A 26,324-nucleotide genomic window follows, 5' to 3' on the forward strand; every position below is an offset into this window, starting at 1 on the left:
ATAAAATACTGAAAGGAAAAAAACTGCAACCAAGAATACTCTACCCACCAAGGTTATCTTTCAGAATAGTAGGGGAGAGAGTTTCCCAGACAAAATTTAAAGGGTTTCATCACTACTAAACTGGCCCTATAAGAAACACTAAAAGGAATTCTTTGAGATGAAAGACAAGGACATAATCCACAGTAAAATTATGAAAGGAAAAAATTTCACATATTTTACATCTTGTTTTGTGTGTTCCTTGACTGACTTTTTGGGGATCATAGTTGATTTTACTTCTTTTGTGTTTTAACCTCTGTATTGGCTCTAAAAGTGATTAATCTGCTTTTCGCTATGTGACCTTGTATACATGAAAAGTTGAGGGGGGAGTAAAAATTGAGTTCAAACACGTTCTAAAGAAAGCACTGAAGTGACCACTAACTTAATATAGACTGTGGTACATGTAAGATTTTATATATGAACCTACTGGTAGCCACAAATCGAAGACCTGTAATAGGTGCAGAAAAAGTAAAAGGGAAAGGAATCCAAGCCCAACACTAGAAAACCACCAAACCACAACAGAAGAGAGCAAGAGAACAAAGAACAGGGCAGAACTATAAAAACAACCAGAAAACAGTTTTAAAAATGGCAGTGAGTACATATCTATCAATAATTACTTTACATGTGAATGGACTAACTGTTCCAATCAAAAGGTGCAGGGTGACTGAACAGATAAAAACAGGACCCCTCAATATGCTGCCTACAAGAGACTCACTCAGACCTCGAGACACACACAGACTGAAAGGGAAGGGACTGAAAAAAGATATTCCATGCAAATGGAAGTGGAAAAAAAGCTGAGGTAGCAATGCTTTATATCAGACAAAATAGACTTTAAAACAAAGACTGCAGCAGGAGACAAAGAAGGGCACTACCTAATGGTAAGAGGATGTAACAATTATAGATATCTATACACCCACCACAGGAGCGCCTAAATACACAGAGCAAGTATTAACAGACACAGAGAAACTGACAGTAACAGTAACTGTAAGTGACCTGAACACCCCACCTACATCAATGGATAATCAGACATAAAATCAACAAGCAAACAGTGGCTTTGAATGACACACTAGACCAGACGGACCCAAAAGACATACAGAACACTCCCTCCAAAAAGAGCAGAATACACATTCTTTTCAGGAGCACACGGGACATTTTCCAGGATAGATCACATGTTAGGCCACAGAACGAGTCTCAATAAATTTAGAAGACTGAAACCATATCAAGTATCTTTTCCAACCACGATGGTATAAAACCAGAAATTACAAGAAGAAAACTGGGAAATTCACAAATACATACAGATTAAACATGCTACTTGAACAACTCATGGGTCAAAGAAGAAATCAAAGGAGAAAACAAAAAACCCTGTGAACATACCAAAATTTATGGGATGCAGCAAAAGTAGTTCTAAGAGGGTAATTCACTGTGATAAATGCCTACCTCAAGAAACAAAAAAAATCTCAAACATTAACTTTATACCTCAAAGAACTAGAAAAAAGAATACATGAAAAAAATAAATGAAATAGAAACTAAAAAGACAACAGAAAAAATTCAAAACTAAGAGCTGGTTCTTTGAAAAGATAAAACTGACAAATCTTAGACACATCAAGAAAAAAGGAGGTCACAAAATCAGAAATGAAAGAGATGTTACAATTGATAGCACAGAAATACAAAGGATCATAAGAGACTACTATGAATAATTACATGCCAGCAAATTAGACAAACTAGAAGAAATGTATAAATTCCTAGAAACATACAACCTACCAAGACTGAATCATGAAGGAACAGAAAATCTCAACAGGCTGATTATTAGTAAGGAGACGAAATAATCCCCAAACTCCCAACAAACAAAAGTCCAGGACCAGACAGTTTCACCAGTGAATTACACCAAACATTCAAAGATGAAATAATACCAAAGACTAACTGGAAAAGATATATGCACACCCATGCTTACTGCAACGTTATTTACAATAGCCAAGACATGGAACAACCTAAGTGTCCATCAAGACTCAACTGGTGAGAAAGCTGCAGCTCATATAAATACTACTCAGCCCTAACAAAAGATGAGACCACGCCATCTGAGACAACACGGATGGACCCAGAGGGGATTATGCCAAGTGAAATAAATCAGACTAAGAAAGCCAAATACCATACAATTTCACTCATGAGTGGAATCTAAAAAACAAAACAGGGACGCCTGGGTGGCTCAGTTGGTTAAGCGTCTGCCTTCGGCTCAGGTCGCGATCTCAGGGTCCTGGGATCGAGCCCATCGGGCTCCATGCTCAGCAGAGTCTGCGAAAGTTTCTCTCTTCCTCTGCCCCTCCCCGTGCTTGCTCACTCGCTCTTTCTCAAGTAACTAAAAAAAATCTCAAAAAAAAGTCATGGGGATGTAATACATAGCATAGTGGCTATCACTAATATCACTGGACTGCATAAAGTTGCTAAGAACATAAATTCTTAAAAGTTCTCAGCAAAGAAAAAAGAATTTAGGAAACTATGTACGGTGACAGGTGCTAACAAGTCTTACTGTGGTGATCACTGCACAAGATATACAAATACTGAATCATGTGGTACACGTGACAATAGGTTATATGTAAATTATATCTCAACTAAAAAACCGTTTACGTGTTCATTCTCCTTATCTGTATGCACGTCACTGCAGGACCATCAGCACCGCCGAGTCGGGCAGTGTTCTACTGAGCACTGAGAACCACTCACCTACGCCCCTCTTATGTTCCCAGCCTCCGCCCCTCTTCCCAGCTTTACACACGCAAAAGGACAGGGCTTGGAAAACTGTCTTTATATCTAACGCACCTAACACCTGCCCCAAACTGAGCCAACTACGATCTCGTTCCAGCATTAACTGGAATGTGGAGAAACTGGTTACCTCTGTGGCTTGCTGAAATGAGGACAATAAACTTGGAAGCTACGGGAACAACCATGTCTGGCCATATGCACATCACACAATGCAAGCTGGTCTTTGGAACGTCAGGAGTGGGACAGATAAAAAGAGAAAGGAAAGGAATGAAGATATGGCTGAGTCCCAGCTGCACTGGATTTCCATGTAAGGCGGCCAGACATCCTTTTATTAAAGTCTCTTTTTTGCTTTAGGCTCATTTAAATGGGTTTCAGTTACTTGCAACAAAAAAAAAACTAAACTAAGACAGTCACATGCAGGTCTCAGGAACAGCTTTGCTCTGAACCGGCAAAGACATGCGTGAGGAAGACGGTGTGCAAAGCACCTGCACCAGCCAGATACACGGCCGGGGTAACTGACCTCCTCCAGTGACGGCGGCTCGGTGTCATGGGTACCAGGAGTCCTGGATTCTGGCCCCGGCTCCTCTAGGAATTCTCATTATGACTTGACCCATCATTTAATTTTTCTGGTCTAGTTTCCTCATTTATTTAAGATCAGGATTTCCAACAAGACTCGATAAGATAATTATCAGGTCCAATGCTAACAAATCAGGCACTTTCTCAAAACAAAGCTGTACAAATAAACTAAAGTGTTTCTTTTGCAAATGATCAGAATTCCAACCATGAAGGTAATAATAAAATAAACCACCCAAACCACAAACCCAAGGTCATCCTCAAACCTCGCCTCCCTCATGAGAAGCTGAGTGCCTACCCTTCTACCCTTTATCTGTCCCTCTCCCATAACTACCGCCCCCACATCTTCCCCAGACTTTGCCTTCTCTTAGCTGGACTATTCCAATAGCTTCCCACCTCATCTCCCTTTCTACAGTCCATCTTCCACACTGTTAACAAAGTGAACTTTCTAGCACATAAATATTGGCCAAGCGGGGCACCTGGTGGCTCAGCCAGTCGAGCACCTGACTCTTGGCTTCGGCTCAGGTCATGATCTTGCAGTTGTGGGATCGAGCCCCACATCAGGTTCCACGTTCAGTGCGGAGTTTGCTTCGGATTCTTTCTCCCTGCCCCCCCCCACTTGTGCCCGCACTCTCTCTCTCACAAATAATAAAAATTTTTTTAAAAAACTGGCCAAGTTATTCCCCTATAGAGGAAAGCCTTTGTTGTCTTTCACACAGCGAATACTGACTCATTCTTTGAGCTCAGCTCAGTGCCAATTCGGAGACCTACGAGAACTCGATTTCAGAGGGAGAGTGCTCCATCCCTCTTTGACATTTTCAGACACACCTACATCAGGGTCAGTGACTGCTGCACATGGGAACATAACGTGCTATGTTGTGGTCACATGGCCCTAAAGCCAGCCCCTCCCCTCTGTGGTCCCCCAGTATCCATGTGCTTGTGTAAACCAACACCTAATGAACCTGGGCTGACCTGCACGACTCACTGGACCAGGAGACTGGAACAGAAGTGACACCGTCCATTCCTAACCTGTGCCTCAGGAAGGCTGCTCTGGTGCCTCCGGAAGCCCTGGGTGGCCATGTAAGAAGCCCATCTATGCTGTTACAGATGTGACAAAGGGGGACAGAGGCCCTGACACATCCCAAGACTACATGGACAGGGAAGCCCAGCTAAGCCCAGCCTTTCAGCCATCCCCTCCGAGGTGCCAGGGGACTGCTCATCAGCTGACATCACGAGCAACAAAAGAATCCCCAAAATGAGCCTGCCAATCCAAAGAATTGTAAGACAAAAATGACTTGATTTAAGGCACTAAGTTTTGGGGGGAGGGTCTGTGACACAGCAACAGCTCCCTGAAAGCAAGGTGTTTTGTATCTCTATGGCCCCTGGACCTAAGCACAAGACCTGGCATAAAACCAGGCCTTAGGAATAATTTGCAAATAAATTAATCTCATAGGAAAACAAATTATTTGAAAGATACTACATGGCTGACAAAATCTTTTAAAACCTCGTACTGAGTTGAATATTGTCTCCTAAATATTCACGTCTACCCAAAATGTGACCTTAACGTGAGGTTGTACTGGGTTAGAGTGAGTCCTAAATCCAATGACTTATGTCTTTTAGAAAAGCTAAGTGAAGACTCAGAGGGAAAAAGGCCACGTGACAACAGAGGCAGACTGGCATGACCCACAGTAACAAGCCAAGACCCATCAAGGACGGAAGGAGCTACCAGAAAGTGGGGAAGAAGGCAAGGAAGGCTTCTCCGCTAGAGCTTTCGGAGGAAGCATGGGCCCGCTGACACCGTGATTTCAGACTTCGGGCCTCCAGAACCCGGAGAGAATAGACTTCTATTGTTTGAAGCCAGGCAGTTTGTGGTCATTTGTTCTAGGAGTCCCAGCAAACCAGTACAGACCCAGAGCCCCCGAGCGGGTGAGTCGTTACGAGGTTCCCCAGCGGCTGACACGCAGGCTGGAAAGCACGGGTCGGAATCCTCTCACGCTCCTCTCAGTTACAACTGAATTACTTTACGATATTTAATTAAGGACACTTACAGTTTCTGTCACAAAGCATCCACAAAGGAGTCCTGCTCCTTTTCCCCAAAGAATTAGCGAACAGAATTGGTTTTCCCAGGCTAAGACCAAGCGATGTTAGTGTAGCTGACGTGTTTGTGTGAGTGGACCGGGCGTGCAACCTGGACTTCAGCCCTTTGTATTCCAGTAGCTTCGACACCCAGCTGCTGCCTCAGAGCCTCCGAAGCGAGGCTCTTCATGCGCCAGACCCCCGCATCAGCCGCGCCCGCCCGCCCAGCCCTCCTCGCCGACCCCCCTGACCTGCGGCAAGATGATCTTCTTCAGCTGCTCCTGAGTGAAGTGCCCCACGTAGGCCTCCAGGTGCGACAGCAGCACCATCCGCACGTGCTCCTCGTGCACCTCGAACAGCTGGAGCAGCACAGGGATCACCCGCGACTGGAACAGCGCCGGCGACAGCAGACAAGGGGCGTCTCCCCGTGCACTGTCTACCCCCCGGATCCGAGGCAGTTACGGGTGAAAAGGCAAACTGTCATTTCCGTGAAAGGAGCACAGAGGATAATTTACACACCGAGCCCAGGACTGGACATGCATTCCAAGGACTCTTCTAAATCCTTATGCCCCACTCAAAGGAAACCTTTTCGGTTGACCCGAATTACTCAAGGCTCAATTATCTTAAATACATTCTACCTCACAGAAACATATTTTAGATTCTCTATCAGACTTCGTCAGCAACAAAGAAAGCTCATATTTTAATAGACTCCTGAATCAGTAACTTTGTACACGTTTCTGTTTAATCAACGAGGAATTTCATATACTAGCTCAGATCAATACGGCTGCTTCAAAAACCAGAAAGTGGTTTTTATCTGCAAAACCAGGAGGTGTTCAATGTCACAATGGGACTTGATGCTGGCTGGTCCTCCCTACAGGCTAGTTATGGCAGTGGTTATGAGAGACGCCCCCCATAATCATTTGGGGACTTTAACAGATGTATCGATATAGTCCTGCCCTGGCTCTGGCCCACGACCCGTGGAAACAGGCACATTTGTAAAAAGCTCCCCCAGATGATTCAGAGGCACACCCCACTCTACGATCTACTGAATAAGAGAATGACAGAGCTATGAAGACAAAGCTCAGGGAAAGAAGGATATAAGGAGACTCTATGGTGTAGAAGTGTTACTATAATGCTGCTGTGCTGGATGGAGATCTTTTAAGAAAATAAATTCTGAAAGCTGAATTCCCCCAGACATGCAATTCTACAGAACTATGTTAATGCTGTATCGTCTAACCCGATGTGTTACCATGTGCAGGGCTCATGAAGTTACAGTATCACAATAATAACCTCATTTTACATGCAGAAAAAACGGAAGTTCCAAGTAGGAGAGCGATCTCCATGTTTTTCAACCCTTCCACTCAAAATACAAAATAAATGGGTTGCTCAGAAGGCACAGGCCTAACTGCATGTGCAGAAGTCCCGTGAGGATGGGTGCCTTACCCTAGAGCTCCACGTGCGTGTCCTATTCTATTCCTGTGCACGTGCGTGCGGGTGTGCGTGTGTGCGTGAGGATTTTTTCCAATACGCTACCTTCCACAGTACATCTGACTCTCCAGGAGATGCTCTTATTTACCCAGTGGGCTCTGGTACCCAGGTTTGAGTCAAAATGATCCCCTCGGGGGCCAGTCATTGTTAAGAGACATAGCTCACTACACCAGCAGTCATCGCACTCGGCTCAGATAAGGACTAATAATGCCCAAACTCCTTACCGACCAATAATCCTTTGAACAAAATTCACCTTTTTTGGGGCCGAGCAGATGAGGAAGAAAACTCTTAACCGCTACCGGCTCTGCAAACACCAACTGATTAAGCAGCAGAGGCACCAACCGTGAGGCTATTAACTCCTCTGACAAGCAGCTGACTCTGTCCAGCAGGAACCTGAGGGCAAACAAGGAGAGCCTGGGAACCTGTGCGGGACACAGTATCCGAGCACACACCGCCCTCCCCGACTTCCGTCACACTGAGGCACTGTGACCTGTGGCCCGGGAAGGCGGGCCGGGGGTTCCAAGGCTTTTAGGAACAATGCCGAGGGTGTGAGACAAGGCTGCCAGCACAGACAAGCTCGGATCCGAGCTATGGAAGGTTCCAACACACTGCCCCTTATTTCCAGCACCAAGGTCCTTTTCCCAAATAAGCCAGAAGCTTCCTAATCAATTAAAAAGACTTTCTTCAAATTTAAAAATGTCAGATATTAGATTATCTAGAGCTTCCACAATAAACAAAAATACAGGCTTTTGTTAGCAAACTTCCTAAAGGAACACATGTACTCGCACTCCGTCAGGAACACACAGGTATCTAGGACCCCTGGCTGGCTCGGCTGCATAAGCAGCTGACTCTTGATTTCGGCTCAAGTCATGATCTCAGGGTCGTGAGACTGTTCCCGTGTGAGACTCTGCGCTCACGGGGTGTCTGCTTGGGATTCTCTCTCCCTCTGCCCCAACCCCTGCTCTCTCTCCCAAATAAGTAAATCTTAACAAAAAAAAAAAAAAAAAAAAAAAGCCGACGACGCAGGCATCCACCGTGAGCCTGCCTCGGGAAACAGGCCACCGTGAACCAACAGGTCTACGTCGGGATCCACTCCCGCCTCCTCCCCAGGTCCCGGGGACACGAGCGCCTCCGCGTACTTCCGACGGCCCCCAGCCGCTGTCACCCCGCAGCCGCGACGGCACCCCGCTCTCTCCCCCGAGCCCTGCGCCCTCAGCCTCCGCACCTGCTCACAGCTCCTCCGTCCTACACACGTCCTTCCCGTCTCCACTCCTCTCCGGCTAGTCTGCTCTAACTTCTCAGGTTTTACCCGGCATCTACGTCTGAGCTCCCTGCGGCCTGGCGCCCTCCGCTCCTCCTCGGACGGGGCCGCCGGTGCTCCCCTGACTCCCCAGTGAACTGGGAGACCCCGACCTTTCCGAACGTGCCTCTGCCGGGAACACCAGGCTTCCGGGCGTTCTCCGAACCTCCCGTCCCCATCGCTGCTTAGTCCCACACGGTCGGGCGGCTGCCCCAGGGTTACAACGTGCACGCTCGTCTTCTCCACGCCTCCGCTTTCTCTGGGAAACGGCTGCGCACCCTAATCCTCACCGCTGGCTCCCCGGCCGCCGCCGTCTCCCCCGGGCCTCGCAGCCCTCTGGCCAAATGCCCAGGCACATCGCCACCCGCAGCGCCCCACGCACTGGGCAGGGACACCCTGACCCCACGCTCCTCACGTTCCCAGCGCGCTGAGGCCTCTCCTCCAGAATGCTCTAATGCTCTCGGGGACCATCACTCAGGGCTTGCCAATGTGACGCCGGAAGTCCTTCTCACCGAAGCCTGCCACGGTCTGCCAACCCAGCCAACTCCCGTAAGAAAGCAATCCGTGCCCTCGATCCGCCTCGCGGGATTCCGCCGTTTCACAGCCTGCTTCCACGGCTTCGATGCCTGAAGGCCACTGCTTACCAACAGGGTCACCGGTCCTCACTGCCCCACCCGAGGGTGGCCACCTCTCACCCACCCCTGCCTTGGGTCACGCTCCACACGCAGTACGCCCTGCCTCTGCGCATTCGTTCACGCTGCCCAGAACGCCTCCTCTCTAACCACCGCCTCCCTCTCTCTGGGGTCTTAGGACGCCCCCTGCAAACTCTACCACCGTTTAAGGACTACCAGTCTGTATGTTTCCCCCACCAAAACCATCCATCCATCCCAGGGCCTAGCAGAAAGCCAATACATAGGAAATATCTAATAAGCCTGGTCCGAGAAAGTAAACGTCTGACTCATCTCTCTAGGACACCTGAAGTGATTACACGGACTTAATCCAAGTTATTGAGTTTTAAGCCCTTCACTCTCTGAACTTACTTGAAAAATTCAGTTTTTTCCTCTTCACTCTTCAATGTTAAACTTTTCAAGAAATTCACAACTTCTAGAAAATCATTCCTAAATGCCAAAGAGAAAAAAAAATATGCAGGACAACAGATTAGAGAAGGCATGTTAAATATTGAAGCCATAACCACAGACCGCACTATGCTAATATTCAAGCAAACATTCTCCCGTGCCACTTAGAAGACTATTAGAACTAAACAGCTCATGAGACAAATAATGCCATGAACCAGCCGGGGAGAACCCAGCATTTTAAGAACAACAAAGAGATCTGTGAAGAGGATACGCGCTTCAACGCACATGGTGTGCAAACAAACACCCACAAACCCGGTGGTCTGAGCAATTAGAGTCATCTGAGCTTTTGTTGCAAGAGGATGTGGTGAAATGAAGTCTCATCAAGTTGGCTCACACGTAACCATCAGATTTCAGGAAGACCAAGCTGGTATGGGTTTTGGCTTTCTCTCCCATCTCTGCTTAAAATACAATTCTTACTAAAGAACTCTTATCACACAGCAAGATGATCTACTTGCTGTAAAGGACTGTTCTTTGTAGAAATCTTATATCAAGGTAAATAAAATATTGGTATGAATTATCCAAAAGGACACAGAAATGCCCTTGGTTAAAAAGACTCTTATAATGGGAAAGGTTTTGAACAGTTTCTTTGAAATGTAAATGACAAAATCCTATTAACCAAGAGTGAAACTACCCCTCTGCCCTGTTTAATAATATGGCCCCTATTCCTACCCTAGAGGTAATTCACCCCCTCCAAGGATAACGTTAGCTTTCCTTCCGCTCTGGTTTTTCTCCGGCTCTCCAACCGCAAACACGTGAGGGTCTTTAGTTTCAAAATGGACATAAGATCAATTTCGCTAATAAAAGTTGCGACTGTGAAATTAACCATTGGGCCGTGGAAATGAAAAGGAGGATACATAATTAAAACTGACCTTGAAGAGAGGTTCAAAAACATCTGAATCCAGCGACAGTATTACCATTCTACCGTGCCCTCCCTTTAAATCGACCTCTGTGCTCTTCTTCCATCACGTATTACTAAACCAAGAAGCCAATCTTCTGCCTGAAGAAAAATGAGCTCCCTTCCCCCACAACAAGAAAAAATTTCAAAAATAACAAATTCTTAGCAACAACATGATGGCAATCGAGAGTTTCTCATTTCCCTGCCAACTGCAAACTGCTGGACACAGCCTCGCCTCTTCACCATCCCAAGTCCTAAGGGGACTGGCTGTAACTTCTAGACTCAAGCCTTCACCACAGTGAAAGATTTCCCGAACTTCTTGTGATAAATCAGAGCCCAAGAGGCAATCCAATTTCTCCCTCTATTTTCCCATGTGGCCGTGAGTTAGCCTCTCCTGACCATGAACGGCAACCACAGAGGGGACCGCAGGACTGGGGCCCCCAAATCCCACGGCCGGAACGCCGTGTCCGAGAGCAGGCCGGCAGCGGGGCGCACAGCCAGCCGAGCCCGCCAGACGGCCTCACCTGAAGAAGTCATGGGACAGTAAGGTGCAGAGCGCTGGCCGGCATTTTGGAAGGGGGTTCAGCAAGGCTGAGTGCAAGGTCTGCTGAAAGCTGGAGAGAACGTCCGCTGAAACTGAAATCCAGAGCTACAGTTAGTTTCCAATGCCTTCTCCCTCCTTCCAGGACCTCTATAGCTGGAGACTGACGAGAGCAAAAACCAACCTGTAAAAGCCCAAACAAACAAAGCCCTGGCTGTTGCTAAACAGCTTCCTGCTCACCTGAAGCCAGACTCCCCAGCAGGTGTGGACAACTGATCTGCCAACACAGCCAGCCCCGCCCCCACGGGCCTCTCCTCAGAGCACCCCCCCCCCCCCCCCGCTGTCCGGTTAACTCTGCTCAGGCCTAAAGAAGGTGGACTAGGTGGCAAGTGCGTGGGCCTTTCCCACTAGGGTTCCTCGTCCACAGAACACGAAAAGTTATCGGAATGACTGTATTTTCTAGTCTCCCAAGAACGGTAGGTAATTGCCACCAGTCCAGACACAGTGGGGTAGTAAGTTCATTCCCCACAAGGGAGGCCTCAAGGCCTTAAGGGTGTAATTCCCAAGTATTTTTAGGCCGAGGCCATTGCGAGTCAGCAGCTGAACGATGCCTGTAAGTTCAGAACGCTGCGGACGCCTGGCGTGAGAAACAAAGCTCGGGCACAGTGGGATCCCGGGCAGCAAGGGGCCTCACACCCCCGTCCAGTCAGCAGCTGGGCACCCGAAAGCCTGGGGCGGCCGGAGCAGCGTGAAGCGGGCTCCAAGCGTGCCACTGGAGAGCTCAGAAGGGAAGAAAACCATGTGCTCGGTGGCCTGGGCTCTCCGGGACAACGAAGAAAAGGTAAGGAGTACATTGTATCAAGAAAAAACAAATCAAAAGGACTTGGAAAGAATAAAGAAATGCTAAGCTTGATTTAGATTACTAAAAAATGGTGAATCCTCCTCTTTCCTTCAGATTGTTCCCCGTCACTCAGTAACAGCGTTCATTTATGTGGCTGACTGATAAGGCACAGAGGCTTTAGACCAGAAGTACCAATACCACTAAGTATCACCAGCCCGGGATACTCCGAGCTGAATGTGGCTCCTACTTAAAATGCTTTTAACGCTGCAAAGTAACGGAGTCAGAGCTTCCTTCCTCACCGCTGTTAAGATCTGCCCCAGACAAGTTATTTGGTAGGCAACGGGCTCCTTAGGGTGACCAACGACTGCGGTCCTTTGAATCCACACAGAACAGGCTGTGAGTGACCTTCCTACTTATTCTGTGGATGTAGTAGTACAACTCCGACTCACCCTGTTCACTTAAGATTGGGAGCAAACTTTCCACCAATGTCCCAAACGCATAGGCGTCCCGGGCATGTCCGTGTGACTCGGGCAGGGTTGTGAATTCTGGAGACTGAAAGCAGGAAAGATCATGAAAACCACAGAATCTGCCTTAGACACCAGATCTAAGTTTTCTCAGAAGCACTCTCCCACGTTTGCATTTATGATACTCCAAGGTGACCTCACAGTAACGTTCGCTAGCTTACAGGCTTCTCCGCTATGCGTGAATGGAATTTATCGAAGATTTAAAAATATCAAACAAGGGCAAAAAGAAAACAAAAGGCCTACATAGCACATATGTCTGTGGCTTTCAAAAATGTTTTTGACCGCAACCCAGATTTTAAAAATTTCTATTATTATTATTATTACTGTTAGTGGCAGTAATATACACACATATACGCAAATACACAGAATGGAAACAAAAGTTTCATAAAACAATACTTAGCGTTACTACCTATAGTACTTAATGATATTTTCTACTTGATTCTTTTTTCACAAAATGCTTGTTAGAACCTTTAACTTGATTTAAAACCCACGAATCAGTCTGAAAAACACTAGTACATAGACATAGTTCTGACTTGGATCAACAGGATTTATTTCAGGTCTTAGGTCTATACTCAAGTTTGTAGTTGGGTTTGTTATTTCCCGTAAATCACATTAAATTCGTCTTCGAGGATCACTGTTTACAGTAGTTATAAAAACAAATTTAGAGGGAGCAAATGCCTTCGTATTTACTGGTAAATACAATCCTTCTTCACCAGCAGCTGGTGGTGAAGGCAAGAAAAAAAAAAAAAACCAAACAGAATAGAAAGGTTCATCAACCTAGCAGGGAAATTTGTAGTGGAACCTTTGTCACACAAGATTACTAATGCCAATAATCACTTTTCCGTGTCTCGTGGAGTCCTACCTAATAACGGACAGGCTAATGAATGGCTTGGGGGAAGCACAGAAGGGCTGGGGTGTTGTTTCCCCAGCTCTTCGGGCTTAGAGCAAAATACAAAGACCATGAAATGGGTGTGAAGCACCAACCCTCTATCTTTACCAGCATCATAGTGTCCGTACCACCAAAAACGTAGGCGGACTGTCAAGAAAAAGGCTTCCTGCTGTGGTGATAAGATTAACCTGAGAAGGTGTCACCACCAAAGGCATTATGAGGCATCCACAACTTGGCCAAGAAAGAGGGGGCAGACACAATATTCTTTTAAGCCTCACACCCAGTTACACAAAGAAGCCTTCGTTACAGCTGAAGCATATCATCTTACCATCTCTTCAGGAGGGACAGATGCTGGGTCTCTGACTGACTGAATACTCTTCAGAAACTAGACAGAAATAAATTAAGGAAAATAATTCATAGGTGGGTTTGGTGAACCGATCTCTTACACCAAGTTACAGAAGCAACCAGCAATGGAAACAGCAGCAATGAACCCTTCACACCAATGCCACAGGTTAAATACACACATATGAAATCTTGCTAATTAAAAAACGTGAATACAGTACCTGGCACAGCACAAGGCTCAGAAGAGAAAACGGGAGTGCCCCCCCTTCAGCTGGGTAGGGCGCCCTCTGCTGTTCACAGGCACCTCTGCATCTCACTTCCTTACACTAGTAGTTAGGAATACGTCTTCCTCATCCTGCCTAGTTATTAGCAAATAGAAGGCTTTTCTAGCATAGAACAAATCTATCATTAATCTTCTAGCTGAATCAAGTCAATCTTAAGGCTTGCTGCCACGTGAGATATAAAAGTTGAGGACCTTACAAGCTAAGGAGATGACAACCACGGAACAGGGACATTCATTCACTGACTCAAAGATTATTAAAGAGCTTCTATGTCCTAAACACCACTTAAGGCACGAGAAATGCAAAAGGAATACGGTAAATTCCCTGCCCCCAGCCAGGTGTTCACAACCGAGAACGTAAGCTAAGAATTTCAGTGACGTGCTCAGTACCACAGAAGCACGGGAGGAGGGACGAATTTTGTTGGGTAGGGAATACCCAGGGGAGGCCCTCACAGAGAGACTAGAACTGAGGCTTCAGCTTCATCTTCCGTTCTCCAGAGAGCCCAGGGGAAGCCAGGCATCCCAGCAACAGAATGGCACACAAGGGAAGAAGAGGGTGCGGGAGTACCGCCCCTGCGAGAACACGGGGGTGACCAGAGAGCAGCTCAGTAACTAGAAGTGATCTGTGAAACTGAGGGGAGGCTGGAGAAGAGCTTGTGGAGGGCCTTCTACGCCATGGCAAAGAATGTGGAACATCAGTCATGGGATGAATTATGTGCTGTTATACTAATTAGATGTAAGGTAAATTCTGAGAAGAAAGGGATTGACTGGGGCAGAAATAATCAGAGGAGCATCTCTGTGGTGGAAGTAGCATTTGAACTGGGCAAGAGCCCATGCAGGTGCACATTTAACATGGCCGACATGTGGCAGCCCCACGGGAGAACAGGGGAAACAAGACCGAGCCAGTAAGTCGGCGTGCCGCCACTTCAGCAGGGCTGCCATGATGGGACTGGTTTGGTTTTGTTCTGTTCTTCAGAAGGAGCAAGTCTAGTGGCATCGGGCAAAATGGCGAAAGCAAGAAGCAAAACAGAAGAGAAAGGTTCATTAACCTAGGAGGGAAATCTGTAGATCGTGGTCAGACAAAACCATTAAGAGGTAGAGAGGCAGCAACAGCAGCCCCCTGGGAGGAGTTAAGATGCATGGGTCCTAACTCTGGCTGTTAGGACACAGTGCGTGACTCTGGACAATGTGGACGGTTGTTGGTGAACACTTCCGGAGTACCTAATGCATGTCAGGCACCACTCTAGGTAGAGATGTAAAGATACATACAAGAGACTCTCACACCCTCGAGAAGTTCAAACACTGGTAAAGAAAACAGACAGACAGAGGTAATTTCAATATTAAACATAAGTGGTGTGATTAAGGACAGGGTACTAGAGGAGCAGAGGGGAGGAACATTTAATAAAAAATTTGACCGAGCCAGTGTACTTCTCAGTCTCGAGTTCCTCAGCTATCAAATAAGGGGACAATGAGAAATGAAGGCTGGGGCCCCCTGAAGAATAAACCCCTGCCGTTCTGTGAATGTGAGCACTGACGAAAACACCTAAGATCATCCTAACACCGGAGGAAAATCCCTAGGTAAGAACTACATACCAAAACGCTATCAAATTCTGAGTGACACAGAGGGCCCGCCCCCTGGCTTACCTCGGGTGTGGCCTGAGGAACTTTACAGACGGTTTCCATTCCTCCCAGCTTCCAGTGCCCATCTTCACTCACAAACACAGATGATAAGCAGACGTTGTTGTGTGTTAGGTGTCCCTGGAAAAAAAAAAAAACAGGAGGAGGCTGCCACTAGACTTTTTGAAGTAGGAGTTTTAAAAAACTAAATACTGAACACCAAAAAGAGATAATGGCAAGTCTTCTCACTCGTGGCATGATAAATGGAATGACAGACTGAATAAGTCTGCTTCAGCATCATGAGGTTGGAGAACAGGGAAGTGCAGTGGAAGGGCTTTTTCTTTGCTGCACATTCCTGCTTCCACAGGTGTCAGGAGAACCGAGGGTTCCTGAAACATGAGGTTACAAGTCTTTATAGCCTACATCCTTTGCTCCCATACGTTATTGTATTACTTTTTTCCTCTAAATTCTTTCTCCCCTACATTCTATCATGAACCCAGACCACTTCACCTTGAAATCTTATCAGCAGACATTAAAAAATCCTGCCTGAAGAAGAGGAAAATGGAATAAGGACCACCAGAAATACCTCACAGACCAAAGAAGTGCCAAAATTTAAAACTATAAAAAATAATACAAATAAATGAGAAGGAAGAAGAAAATGAGAACAGGATTGAAGTGTATGTTTTTTTCCCAAACCAGAAATCATTTCAGTGGACAAGTGCATTTTAACTATTCTACACATTAGATCAAGTATGTACAAATTTTGATAGGAAACACTCCAAGATACATATATTCTAAAGGAAGGTTCAGAATAGTATGTATGGAATTTTTGCATCTGAGAAAAAACAAAGGAGAATAAGCACAGGCACATTTGGTTTATACGCACACCAACCATCTCTGGATGGATGATCACCATGGTTGCCTCTGGAGAGAGGGGGGGCGCTGGACTCAGGGTGGGGGGCTTACTCTTCCCTATCTGCACTCTCCCACTATCTAAGCTTCCTACCATGTGCGTGTACTTTCTCCAGCTAAGTGCTTCCTCCATGTGAAGCACTAATAATTCTTATTTATATGAATCTTAGACATACTTTTAAGAGGCGATAAATCCAAAGTGATATCTGGAATCTGTCTCCCATTAATAGAAAAAGTTAAAAACAAATACACTGAGATGAGTCAAATCCAAGTGTTTCTAACTTGTGACTGGGAATTTTTAAACTTGGAGGCCTGCCAAAGGCCTTAGTACTTCAGAATGTAAATTCCATTAAGAAATAGCTCAATAATACTGTCAAGAAATAGACCAGAAGTAAACATAGGCACTACACCCTTATCCCCTTAAAAGCAAACCTGACCACAGTGTTAAGAGGCTGTCTCTTGGGGCGCCTGGGTGGCTCAGTCGGTTAAGCATCTGCCTTTGGTTCAGGCCATGATCCTGGGGTTCTGGGATGGAGCCCCACTTCAGGATCCCTGCTCAGCAGGGAGTCTGCTTCTCCCTCTCTCAAGTGCTCCTCCCCTAACTTGTGCTCTCTCTCTCTCTCTCCCTCATGTTTAGATAAAAAAAAAAAAAAAAAAAAAAAAAAGAGCCTGTCTCTCAGAAGCACCACGTACTCGAATGAGAAGGAGTGTGTAAAGCTCTGCCTTTTTCTAAGAAATGGTCGTTTCTTCCTTCAAAATCTAAAATGTAACAAAACTCCTGGAACCAAAGAGGAACCCTGGTCCACAGCAACATGAACGTTAAGGCTTCATCTCTGCCTTAAGAACAATAATACGAGCTGCGGGTACTTTTAGGTAAAGACTTCCCCCAAACCAGAGGAAGACGGTATAAACCGAAATAAAGTTCTATAAAAAACTGGGTCGGAGAAGCCCTTGCCCGCTCCACAAACCGCCTGTCTGGAGCCCTTCTTGCGTCCTCCAACATGCTTGTTGCCCTCAGGAAGATTCAAGTAAGAACAGGAACTTCTGCGTCTGCGCGTCCCGTAACTTAAAAGCACCCCCCCCCCCCCCCCCCCGCCGGTCACCGTCGGAGCGTGCGAGGCGGACGCGCCCGGGCTACTCACTCTGTCGTGAAGGAAGATGAGAGCCAGCAGGATGTCGTAGAGCCCGGCGCAGACCTCTGCGGAGGACAGCGTCTCTAGAGCCACTTCCAGAGGCTGCACGCGCTCGGTGACGAGGTGAATCCCATCTGCCTCCACGGTGCAAGACAAAAACCGCAGCAAGCACGGGTGGCGGAGTGTCTTCAGATGCTTCGAAGATACAAACGGGAGCGCTGGTAGAGTTAATGACTCAGAACCAGACTAACGGTCGTTTCAGACACATCGCCGTCAGGGTCAGCAAATACGTACTTGCAACCAAGGTCCCTCGCAGCTCCCTACCTTCCTCACCTACCCCCCTAAAGTTTCAAAGAAGGCACAGGAGTATCTAGGACCTGTCCTGATGTCATTCACTTTACCAACATTTAAATAATCCTACAGAGACTTCGGGGTCCCTTGGGCAGTGTGAGCCTGAGGAGCCCGGGCCTCCCAAGGATCACTGCAATACACTCCGAACAAAGTACCGAAAACAATGACCTCGCAACTCGGCCAAGTAAACAAAAGCACGCAGATTATGCAGGGGAGTCAGAATTAGGAGAAGGGACACCCGCGGGAGTCCGTGTTCTGGTTTAGGGTTGGCCCTGCTCCCAGCTGAGTAGCTAAGCTGGCTCAAACTCTGACAGAGACCGGTCATCTTCCTGGCCGGAAGGAGGACAGAAAGGAGCCCTGACAAGGCTGAGTATGAGGATACCCCAGAGGGGAAAGAACTGGAGAAGGAGATGCTCTAGTTCTCTATTACAGTCACACGGGTCTCAGACTAACTCCTGAACCCAGCGTGGAAAAAACAAACAAAAAGCAAATGCTGAGAAACGAACTGAGGTTTGAACTACCACGCACAGGAAGGGTGGGAAGAGAGTAGTTAGAAAACTTGAAGCCTGAACCAAAGGGAAGTGACTGTCTGCTAAATCAAGAACATCAACAATCTCCAGAAGATTTTAACAGAACCAAGAGTTCATGCAACGTGCCGTTCCGAATGTCCAGGATGCAATCCAAAATGTTTTTAGTCAACAAAGAACCATAAACAAGTGAAAAGACAATCAACAAATACCAACCCCAAGATGGACCAGATACTAGAATTATCAGAATTCAAAGCAATTTAACCATTATAACCATTCTTCCCTAGAGGTAGAGGAGAACAGGAAATAAATAGAAAGAAGTTCTCAGCAGAGAAACAAATGTTATTTAAAATAAGTGGAAGTTTTAGGAAGGAAAAATAAAATATTAGAAACTAATCCAATGAATGGACTCAACAGCAGAATGCAGATGGCAGAGGCAAGTGTCGGGGAACCTGGCTATGTTAACCAATAGAAGAAGTTCTTTTTTACTTTTTTAAAAATGATCATAGCATCAAGAAACTGTGTGACAATAACAAAAGGTCTAACATATATAACTGGAGTCTCAAAAAAGAGAAGAAAAGAATTGGGGCATAAAAAAATGCAATGACTGAGAACATTCCAAATTCAGCCAAATACTTAAGTTTACAGATTTAAGAAGTTCAATGAACACCAAACAGGATAAATCAAAGAAAAACACATCTATACACATTATCATCAAACTGGAGAAAATCAGATAAATAAAAAATCTCGTAGGCAGCTAGAGAAAAAAACCATATTATGTGGAGAGGAATGACAATTTGAATGATGCAGATTTCTCATCAGAAGACACAGAGGCCAGGGGCGCCTGGGTGGCACAGCGGTTGAGCTTCTGCCTTCGGCTCAGGGCGTGATCCCGGTGTTGTGGGATCGAGCCCACATCAGGCTCCTCCGCTATGAGCCTGCTTCTTCCTCTCCCACTCCCCCTGCCTGTGTTCCCTCTCTCGCTGGCTGTCTCTGTCTCTGTCGAATAAATAAATAAAAAATCTTTAAAAAAAAAAAAAAAAAAAGAAGAAGACACAGAGGCCAAAAGACAAAGGGAACACCTTGAAAGCACTGGCAGAAAAAAACAGTATCAACCCTGAATTATGTAGCAAAAATATCCTTCGGGAAACAAAAGTAAAATGCAGGCATTTTTGATCATGGAAAACAGAAGAGTTACTGCCAGAAGACCTGCTCTACAAAAAAAGATTAAGAAGTTCAAGCTGAAGAGGAAATGACAGCAAAGGGTAACACGGCTCCCCAGAAATGCAGGAAGAACAGCAGAAATGATAAAATATCAGGACTGATTTGAAGGCTACATTTTTACCTCTTATTTAAAATATGTATGACTGTTTAGAGCAGACGCCACAACACTGCTGGGTGAGGTTTTCAATGTGTGTGTACGGTGACTCCGGAACAACACAGGTTTACATGGTGTGTCCACGTCTATGCAGATTTTTTTTTTCAATAAATACTGCACAGCACTGTAAATGGATTTTCCTTATGACCTTCCTAACAACATTTTCCTCACCCTACCTGACTGTAAAAATACAGTATATAATACATATCACACAAGATGTATTAACCAACTGTTTACATTATCTGCAAGTCTTCCAGTTAACAGCAGGTTATTAGTAGTTAAGTTTTGGGGAAGTCAACACTTACGCACAAATTTCTGATGGTGCGGGGAATCAGTACCCCTAACTCCAGTGTCAGGGGTTAACTGTGTATCTGTGTGTGTGTACAGTTGATATGTATGCAGCAAAAGGACAGTAGGGCTGGGGGCTGGAGACATCTATCTGATCCCAAGGTTTCTACATTTTATATGACTGGTACAGTACTAACCACAGACAGACGATTAAGAGCTAGTTCTAAAACTGAAATCATTAGTGCAACCATTAAAAAATATATAAAGAAACGTAGCTGAAAAATCAAGAAAAAATGAAATACTAAGAGCTATTTAAATAAACCAAAAAAGGAAAAGGGGAACAGAAGGACAAAATCCAAAAGGGGGCAAATAGAAGACAAATAACGAATAATAAAATTCAACATTAATAATTACATGAAATGTTAACGATCTAAACACTCCAATTAAGAGCAGATAAAAGAGGAAGACCCAACAATATGCTGACTATGAGACTTACTTTAAAAATACAGAGATAGGTAAGTGGATAGAAACTGAATGGACAGAAAAGGATATACCATTAAGACAGGAAGCATAAGAAGGCTAGAGTGGATGTATTCTTATCAGAGAAAATATACTTCAAGACAGAGAGTATTGCAAGAGATCAAATGGGACATTTCTTAAAGAATAAAAGGACAATTTATTAAAAAGACATCACAACTATGAAGGTGTAAGCTCCTAATAGCCGAGCCTCAAAATACACACGAAGCAAAAATGAAAGGGAGAAACAATTCCACGATTCCAGGATCATGGTCGGAGATTTTCAAACTCTTCTCTCAGCAATCAACAGAACTCGCAAAACTAAACAATCAAGAAAAATAAATGAAAGCACAGGAAACCTGATCACACTGACATTTAGAAAATACTAGACCCAGTGACTGCAGAACACATGCTCTTTACAAATCCAGGAGAGAGTCCCAGAAACTCCATGCTGGGCCATAAAATCATTTTAAATGGATGAGTACCTTAGACTATTTTTGTTGATCTCGTTTTCTTACTTTTTATCTATCAAGCACTTAATTTCCTTAAAAATATTTCACCATCTTTAAAATTGTTATCATTTTATTAATCTAGAAAAGTTAGCACTAAACATTTTTATTTGCGCACTTCACACCAGTACAAACATTAGTAGCTCATATTATGTATCTGATAATACACATTTCGTTTATATATATAAATAAAATACAAATACCATAAAATACTTTTTATAGAACGTACTGAAAGAAAAGATTAAAAGTAAATTTAAACAGACATTCTTGATTTTCTCCCCCAAACCGCAACGAATCACGTTGCGCAATCCCGAGTTATGGATTCTACCGTGGTTTTACCTAACAGACAAGTTCGAAGTAACATCAGGTTTCATTTTCACAAATAAGCATTTAGTATGGAACATTCCAAAATAACCGTCTTGGAAGAATATGAGATCTCGTAACAGCATGGGTACAAGTTTTCTATCAGTTGCTTCAAACTTGTCTATTAGGTAAAACCACACGAGCGTCTTCTGAGGAGATGGATTTGTCTAGTGTCTTTTCTTAAAATAATCTCAAACTTTGACAACTCTAGGAATAGCTCCAATAGGATTTTTTGTTTGTTCTTAAGTAGAAATCTGTTAATTCTTTAGCAACTATGAATTATTGATCTGTACATATGCCTTTAAAATAACCCATACATATGCATATAAATACAGCAAAGACCCAGAGGCGCCTTGAGTTGCGCTAGTGAGCTGGCTGAAGGACTATGGGTAAGTGGAGAGAACTTCTTGCAAGTGTCTTCTGAGCTATGGTTTCTGAATAAAATTATGCAGCCTCTTTCATATTTTTGCATTTTAAGAATCATTTCAAATAATTTGCAAAACAAAAATTAAATACTTTTTAACTTTTCACTTTTGTCTGTTGAAGAAAAAATATTCATTCAGCTTTTATTTCTTAAGGCTCTAAATATTTTCCTTAAGTTTTATGTGCCTTCTTTCATTCCTCTAATACTCAGGGCAGACTAGTAAATCAGGAGAAATACTACGTGGTTGAGTACTGGCATGGAAATATATAGTCAGTAAATTTCACCCCATCAATAAATGAAATAATAAATTTCATTCATTTTTAACCCTACATTCCCAGCAGCAATCTTGGTCCACAGTGACTTGTTTGGGTAATAAAGAAAGAAGGGAAGGAATAACTCATTGCATGATTCTGACCGAGGCACTTAGCAGCAACAACCTCATTTGTCTCTCCTCTTCAGCACACATAGTATTTTGCCTAAATTGCGCACACAGATTCACAGGAAAGTAAGCAGTTAATCAAACAGAAACATTTCTTGATTCAAGCTTCTGTTGCTTCAAAGAACAGAGGGAGTGACGAGATACACCTGCTAAGTGTAAGTAGATTTTCTCACTGAACATCAACCAAAGAGATAAATGACTCTTGTTCTGGTGGGGAAAGGGGACTTTGTGGAAGGAGTGCCTTGAAAGTATCTGTCCCAGGGGTACCTGGGTGGCTCAGTCAGTTAAGCGTCTGCCTTCAGCTCAGGTCATGGTCCCGGGGTGCTGGGATCGAGTCCTGCATCGGACTCCCTGCTCAGCAGGGGATCTGCTTTTCCCTCTGCCCCTCACCCTGCTCTCGTGCTCTCTCTCACCCTCTCTCTCTCTCTCTCAAAATCTTAAAAAAGAAAAGAGAAGAGGAAAAGGAAAAGGAAAAGGAAAAGGAAAAGGAAAAGGAAAAGGAAAAGGAAAAGAAAAGAAAAGAAAAGAAAAGAAAAGAAAAGAAAAGAAAAGAAAAGAAAAGAAAGAAAAGTATCCGTCCCAAAGTTACGGAATCCCCGTTACACCCATGCACTGCTCCAGCGCTGGCCTTTGAAAGAGGATTCTGAGTAAGGACTTTTATTTATCATTAAAAATGAGTAGCACTGGATAGTCTGCCCATATTGATACTTATCCATGACCACACAGAGATGTTAAGGGTGAAAGTCAAGTCCTGAATATGAAGTCTTTCTACTTTTCAGGAATGCGTTATGACTCAGCTATAGCAGAGTAATTCAAGCCTTAGGGGCTTAGCTTTTCATTACCCATTCTGCCTGGGTTTGCTCTTTCACTTTGAGAACCACACAACATAGTCATTATTTAGCTCAAACTCACTTGCAAGGTTTTAGACAGGAAGCAAGCCATAATTTTACTCTGTTGAAGAAATATGACAAAATAACCAAGATGCCTCAAGAGCAAGAAGTTTCAGGGAGAAATATTCTTCCTTCTTCCCTTAAGATGCACACCTGAGACAATGATGGGAGTACACTGTCTCTAAATGCCAACACCTAGAGGTTAGATGAGAAACGAGGAACAAAGTGCAGGAAGGGAAAGGGAGAAAGGATCCTATGTCGGAAAGCTGGCATTTGAAATGCTGAGGGAATATCCCCAGGCAAGTGAGAATGTGGGTCTGGAGCTCAGACAAGAGGTTTCGGCAGATACTTCTCTTGGGGTAGGAAGGCCAGATGGTCGTAATCACCAGATGGGAAAGGAGAACGTGAAGTCTGAAAACTGAAAACTGGCGGGGGGGGGGGGGGGGCGGCTGGGAAGGGGCCTGCGCCCTCTGGACACGCCCAATACACCTGAGGGATGGGGGAGGGGGTACTTTTGAAGCTCTGAGTGGATTATGCTCAGGAGCCTTATGAAAGAACCAGATTTTCAATATATGGGGAAGGAAATATTTTTTTAAAAAGCTGACAACATAGGGAAGTTGATTTACTGGAATAAGGGCCGTAAGTAGCACAGAAGAGGCCTAAGGGGGACAGGAACAAAAAGAACATGTCGACAGAAGGGAGAGCGGTAGAGCATTCCGCAAGCGATCAATGCAAGCAGTCGTCTCTTCTACTTCTCATCACCACACAAGGTGCATTCTCAAAAATGCTGCCCAACTTTCCAGAAAGCAGCCTGAATCCACCATGAGGAAGCGCATACCTCTCCCAAGGCCTGTGCGTGGCATCCACATACGTATTCCTGGGGCCACTGTGGCTGCCCTGGTGGCACGAAGACAGTCAGGAATCCTTCTATGTGTGTCCTTACCGTGACGCCCTAGCGAAGCACTCAGATGGCAGCAAGCCACAGGACCCAAATTCTGATTTAGGAGTTATCATTCCTTATTCACTATCCATTAGAAATGAGTCATAACCACCAGTGAGAAAATTATACTATTATAGCTAATGAATTCAAGATAAAATGAGGTCTGATGGACTCGAAGAATTTCTAATACTGTTCTGTGGCCAAAGGTTATGCCTGCGTATTCCAGAGGTCACAGGGCACTGTGACTGTTGTTTTTTACTTCTTGATAACACTAGAGGAAGAGCACACTCACGACCTAACAATATTTGCAAGGAAAACACTGTATATCTTCTTGCAGTGGTCACTAAAACTATCAGAGGGAGGCCTGCGAGCTGCACTCCAGAGAAAGTGAGGCGAGCTGACTATATTGTTTCCGTGTTTCGGTATCCAGGAAAATCAAGATCCTAAAACCTGACGAAACGTGACACCTTGTTTCAAGTGCTGTGATCTAAATCCAAACTCCTTATCGTTTTGTTGCCATTTCAAATTCCTCAGATTCATGTGTCAGGTATTCAAAGTCACAGAACGGCCCGTAAAACGTAAGAGACAAGTAAAAACTACTGGAAAAGACTCAGCCACGATTTAGGAGAGTATGTACTAAGAGGGGAAGAATGTTCCCTCTCAAGCTGTGAAATTCCTCCAGCCCAGAAGTCCTCAAACATTGACAGTGGATCTTTTTTTCCTTTATAAACTTTATGATGTGGGGACCTGGGTGGCTCAGTTGGTTAATCACCTGACTCTTGATCACAGCTCAGGTCTTGACCTCAGGGTCGTGAGATCAAGCCCCGTGCTGGGCTCCATACTGGGCGTGGAGCCTACTTAAAAAATAAACAAAAATTTTATGATCTGGGTTGTTCAGCTTTCTTGGTACATACACCATAAAGAGTAATATAATGTTAAAAAATCTTATGGTCTTATAAAAAAAAAACTAAAAAAAGATGGTAAATCTCTGTATTTCACTAGTAATAATCATCCTAATCACCCTATTTTTTACTTATAAAAATCCCATTAAATGAAAATAGCAAGAAGTATGTCAGATATGAATTGCATATAAGAATGAGACAGTGAAGCAAAGGATTTTATCTTTTACAAAATCACAATAAAAAGTATTAACAGTTCCTGGATGGGATGGAAAAGACAAAAACACGGTCCTACCAAAAAGTGAAATTACTTAGCAATGAAACAGCCAGCTATCTTTTTTTACCACAATTAATAGAAAATGCATCCCAAGGGGAACATTTTCCTTAGGCACCATCTTTTAACTGTTAACTTCATGCCTGATCAAAGACATAACATCAAATACTGAACTGATGTGACAAATAAAATGCTGAAATTGTATTACTAATATAGATATATATATTAAAACCCTTTATAATCATTAAAAAAGGTAAAAGCCATTTAGAAAGACCTATGAAATAGATATCCATGTCTCCTACTTCTTGCACGAAGGGACTCATGGTAATACAGATCCTAATTTTAACAAAACAAAGCTCTAAGTCCAGCTGAAAACAGTGTGCCTGCCATTAACACTGAACAGCCACAACTCTGTTTTTCCTCCAGAACCTTCCTGAAGATAATCTGAATGGCTCAATAGCCAAGGAAATACTAACTAATACCTTTGTTTTCTCTAATTCAAAATGACACTTAGGGCTGTTTTACCGAATTATATTCCAAGGTATAATCATGTTGTCTGATAAGAGGCCAGGGTCCCCTGACGGTGCCCTTCCAGGAGCAGCAGCCAGAAGGTGCAAGCCGAGAGGACCTCTTCCCTGAAGAGGAAACTGAAGCCTGTAAAAGTGAATGACCTGACTAAGGTTCCTCAGCAAGAACGAGAGCCCAAGCCCAACGTTCTTTCTGGGGTGTCCAGGGGCGTCCAGCCCAACACTCCGGCTCAACAATCTTTCCGGGGACCTCACAGTACCTCGGGAAAAGAAAAAAAAAACAGTAGTCACAGTTCCTAAAATATTTTATTTCTAGGTCCATCATCAATATACTAATGGTGAGCACAGCATATCGTATAGAGAAGTTGAATCGCTATGTTGTACACCTGAAATTAATGTAACATTGTCAACTATACTCAAATTTAAAAACTAAAATACAAACATTAGGATGTTAAAAATTAAAATAAATAAAAATAAATTTCACAAATTAAAAAATAAACTTACCAAAATGTCGACACTTAGAGATTTTTGCTAAGCTAGATTAACTACCTTTACCTTATAGTAGCCACGTAAAATTACGTTCCAAACTTTCTCACTAAAAAAATATGATGCTAAAAGCTATCGCACCGAGTTTTATGAAGCTTTTTGGCCATACCTGTGGT

General features: G+C 44.3%; 1 protein-coding gene across 2 annotated transcripts in view; it reads right to left on the minus strand.

The window, feature by feature from the left end:
* Window positions 1-26,324, minus strand: part of SCYL3 (SCY1 like pseudokinase 3) — a 38,708-nt gene that overhangs the window by 6,983 nt on the left and 5,401 nt on the right. For both annotated transcript variants that reach the window (XM_026509404.4, XM_026509407.4), the window contains exons 3-10: window positions 17,347-17,532; window positions 15,320-15,433; window positions 13,382-13,438; window positions 12,090-12,192; window positions 10,783-10,894; window positions 9,268-9,345; window positions 7,181-7,320; window positions 5,691-5,875 (exon numbers count right to left, since the gene is read on the minus strand). In XM_026509404.4, coding sequence (XP_026365189.1) covers window positions 5,691-5,875; window positions 7,181-7,320; window positions 9,268-9,345; window positions 10,783-10,894; window positions 12,090-12,192; window positions 13,382-13,438; window positions 15,320-15,433; window positions 17,347-17,532 — 975 coding nt within the window. The remainder of the gene's footprint in view (window positions 1-5,690; window positions 5,876-7,180; window positions 7,321-9,267; window positions 9,346-10,782; window positions 10,895-12,089; window positions 12,193-13,381; window positions 13,439-15,319; window positions 15,434-17,346; window positions 17,533-26,324) is intronic.

Source organism: Ursus arctos, unplaced genomic scaffold (assembly GCF_023065955.2).
Source record: "Ursus arctos isolate Adak ecotype North America unplaced genomic scaffold, UrsArc2.0 scaffold_2, whole genome shotgun sequence".
NCBI lineage: Eukaryota > Metazoa > Chordata > Mammalia > Carnivora > Ursidae > Ursus > Ursus arctos.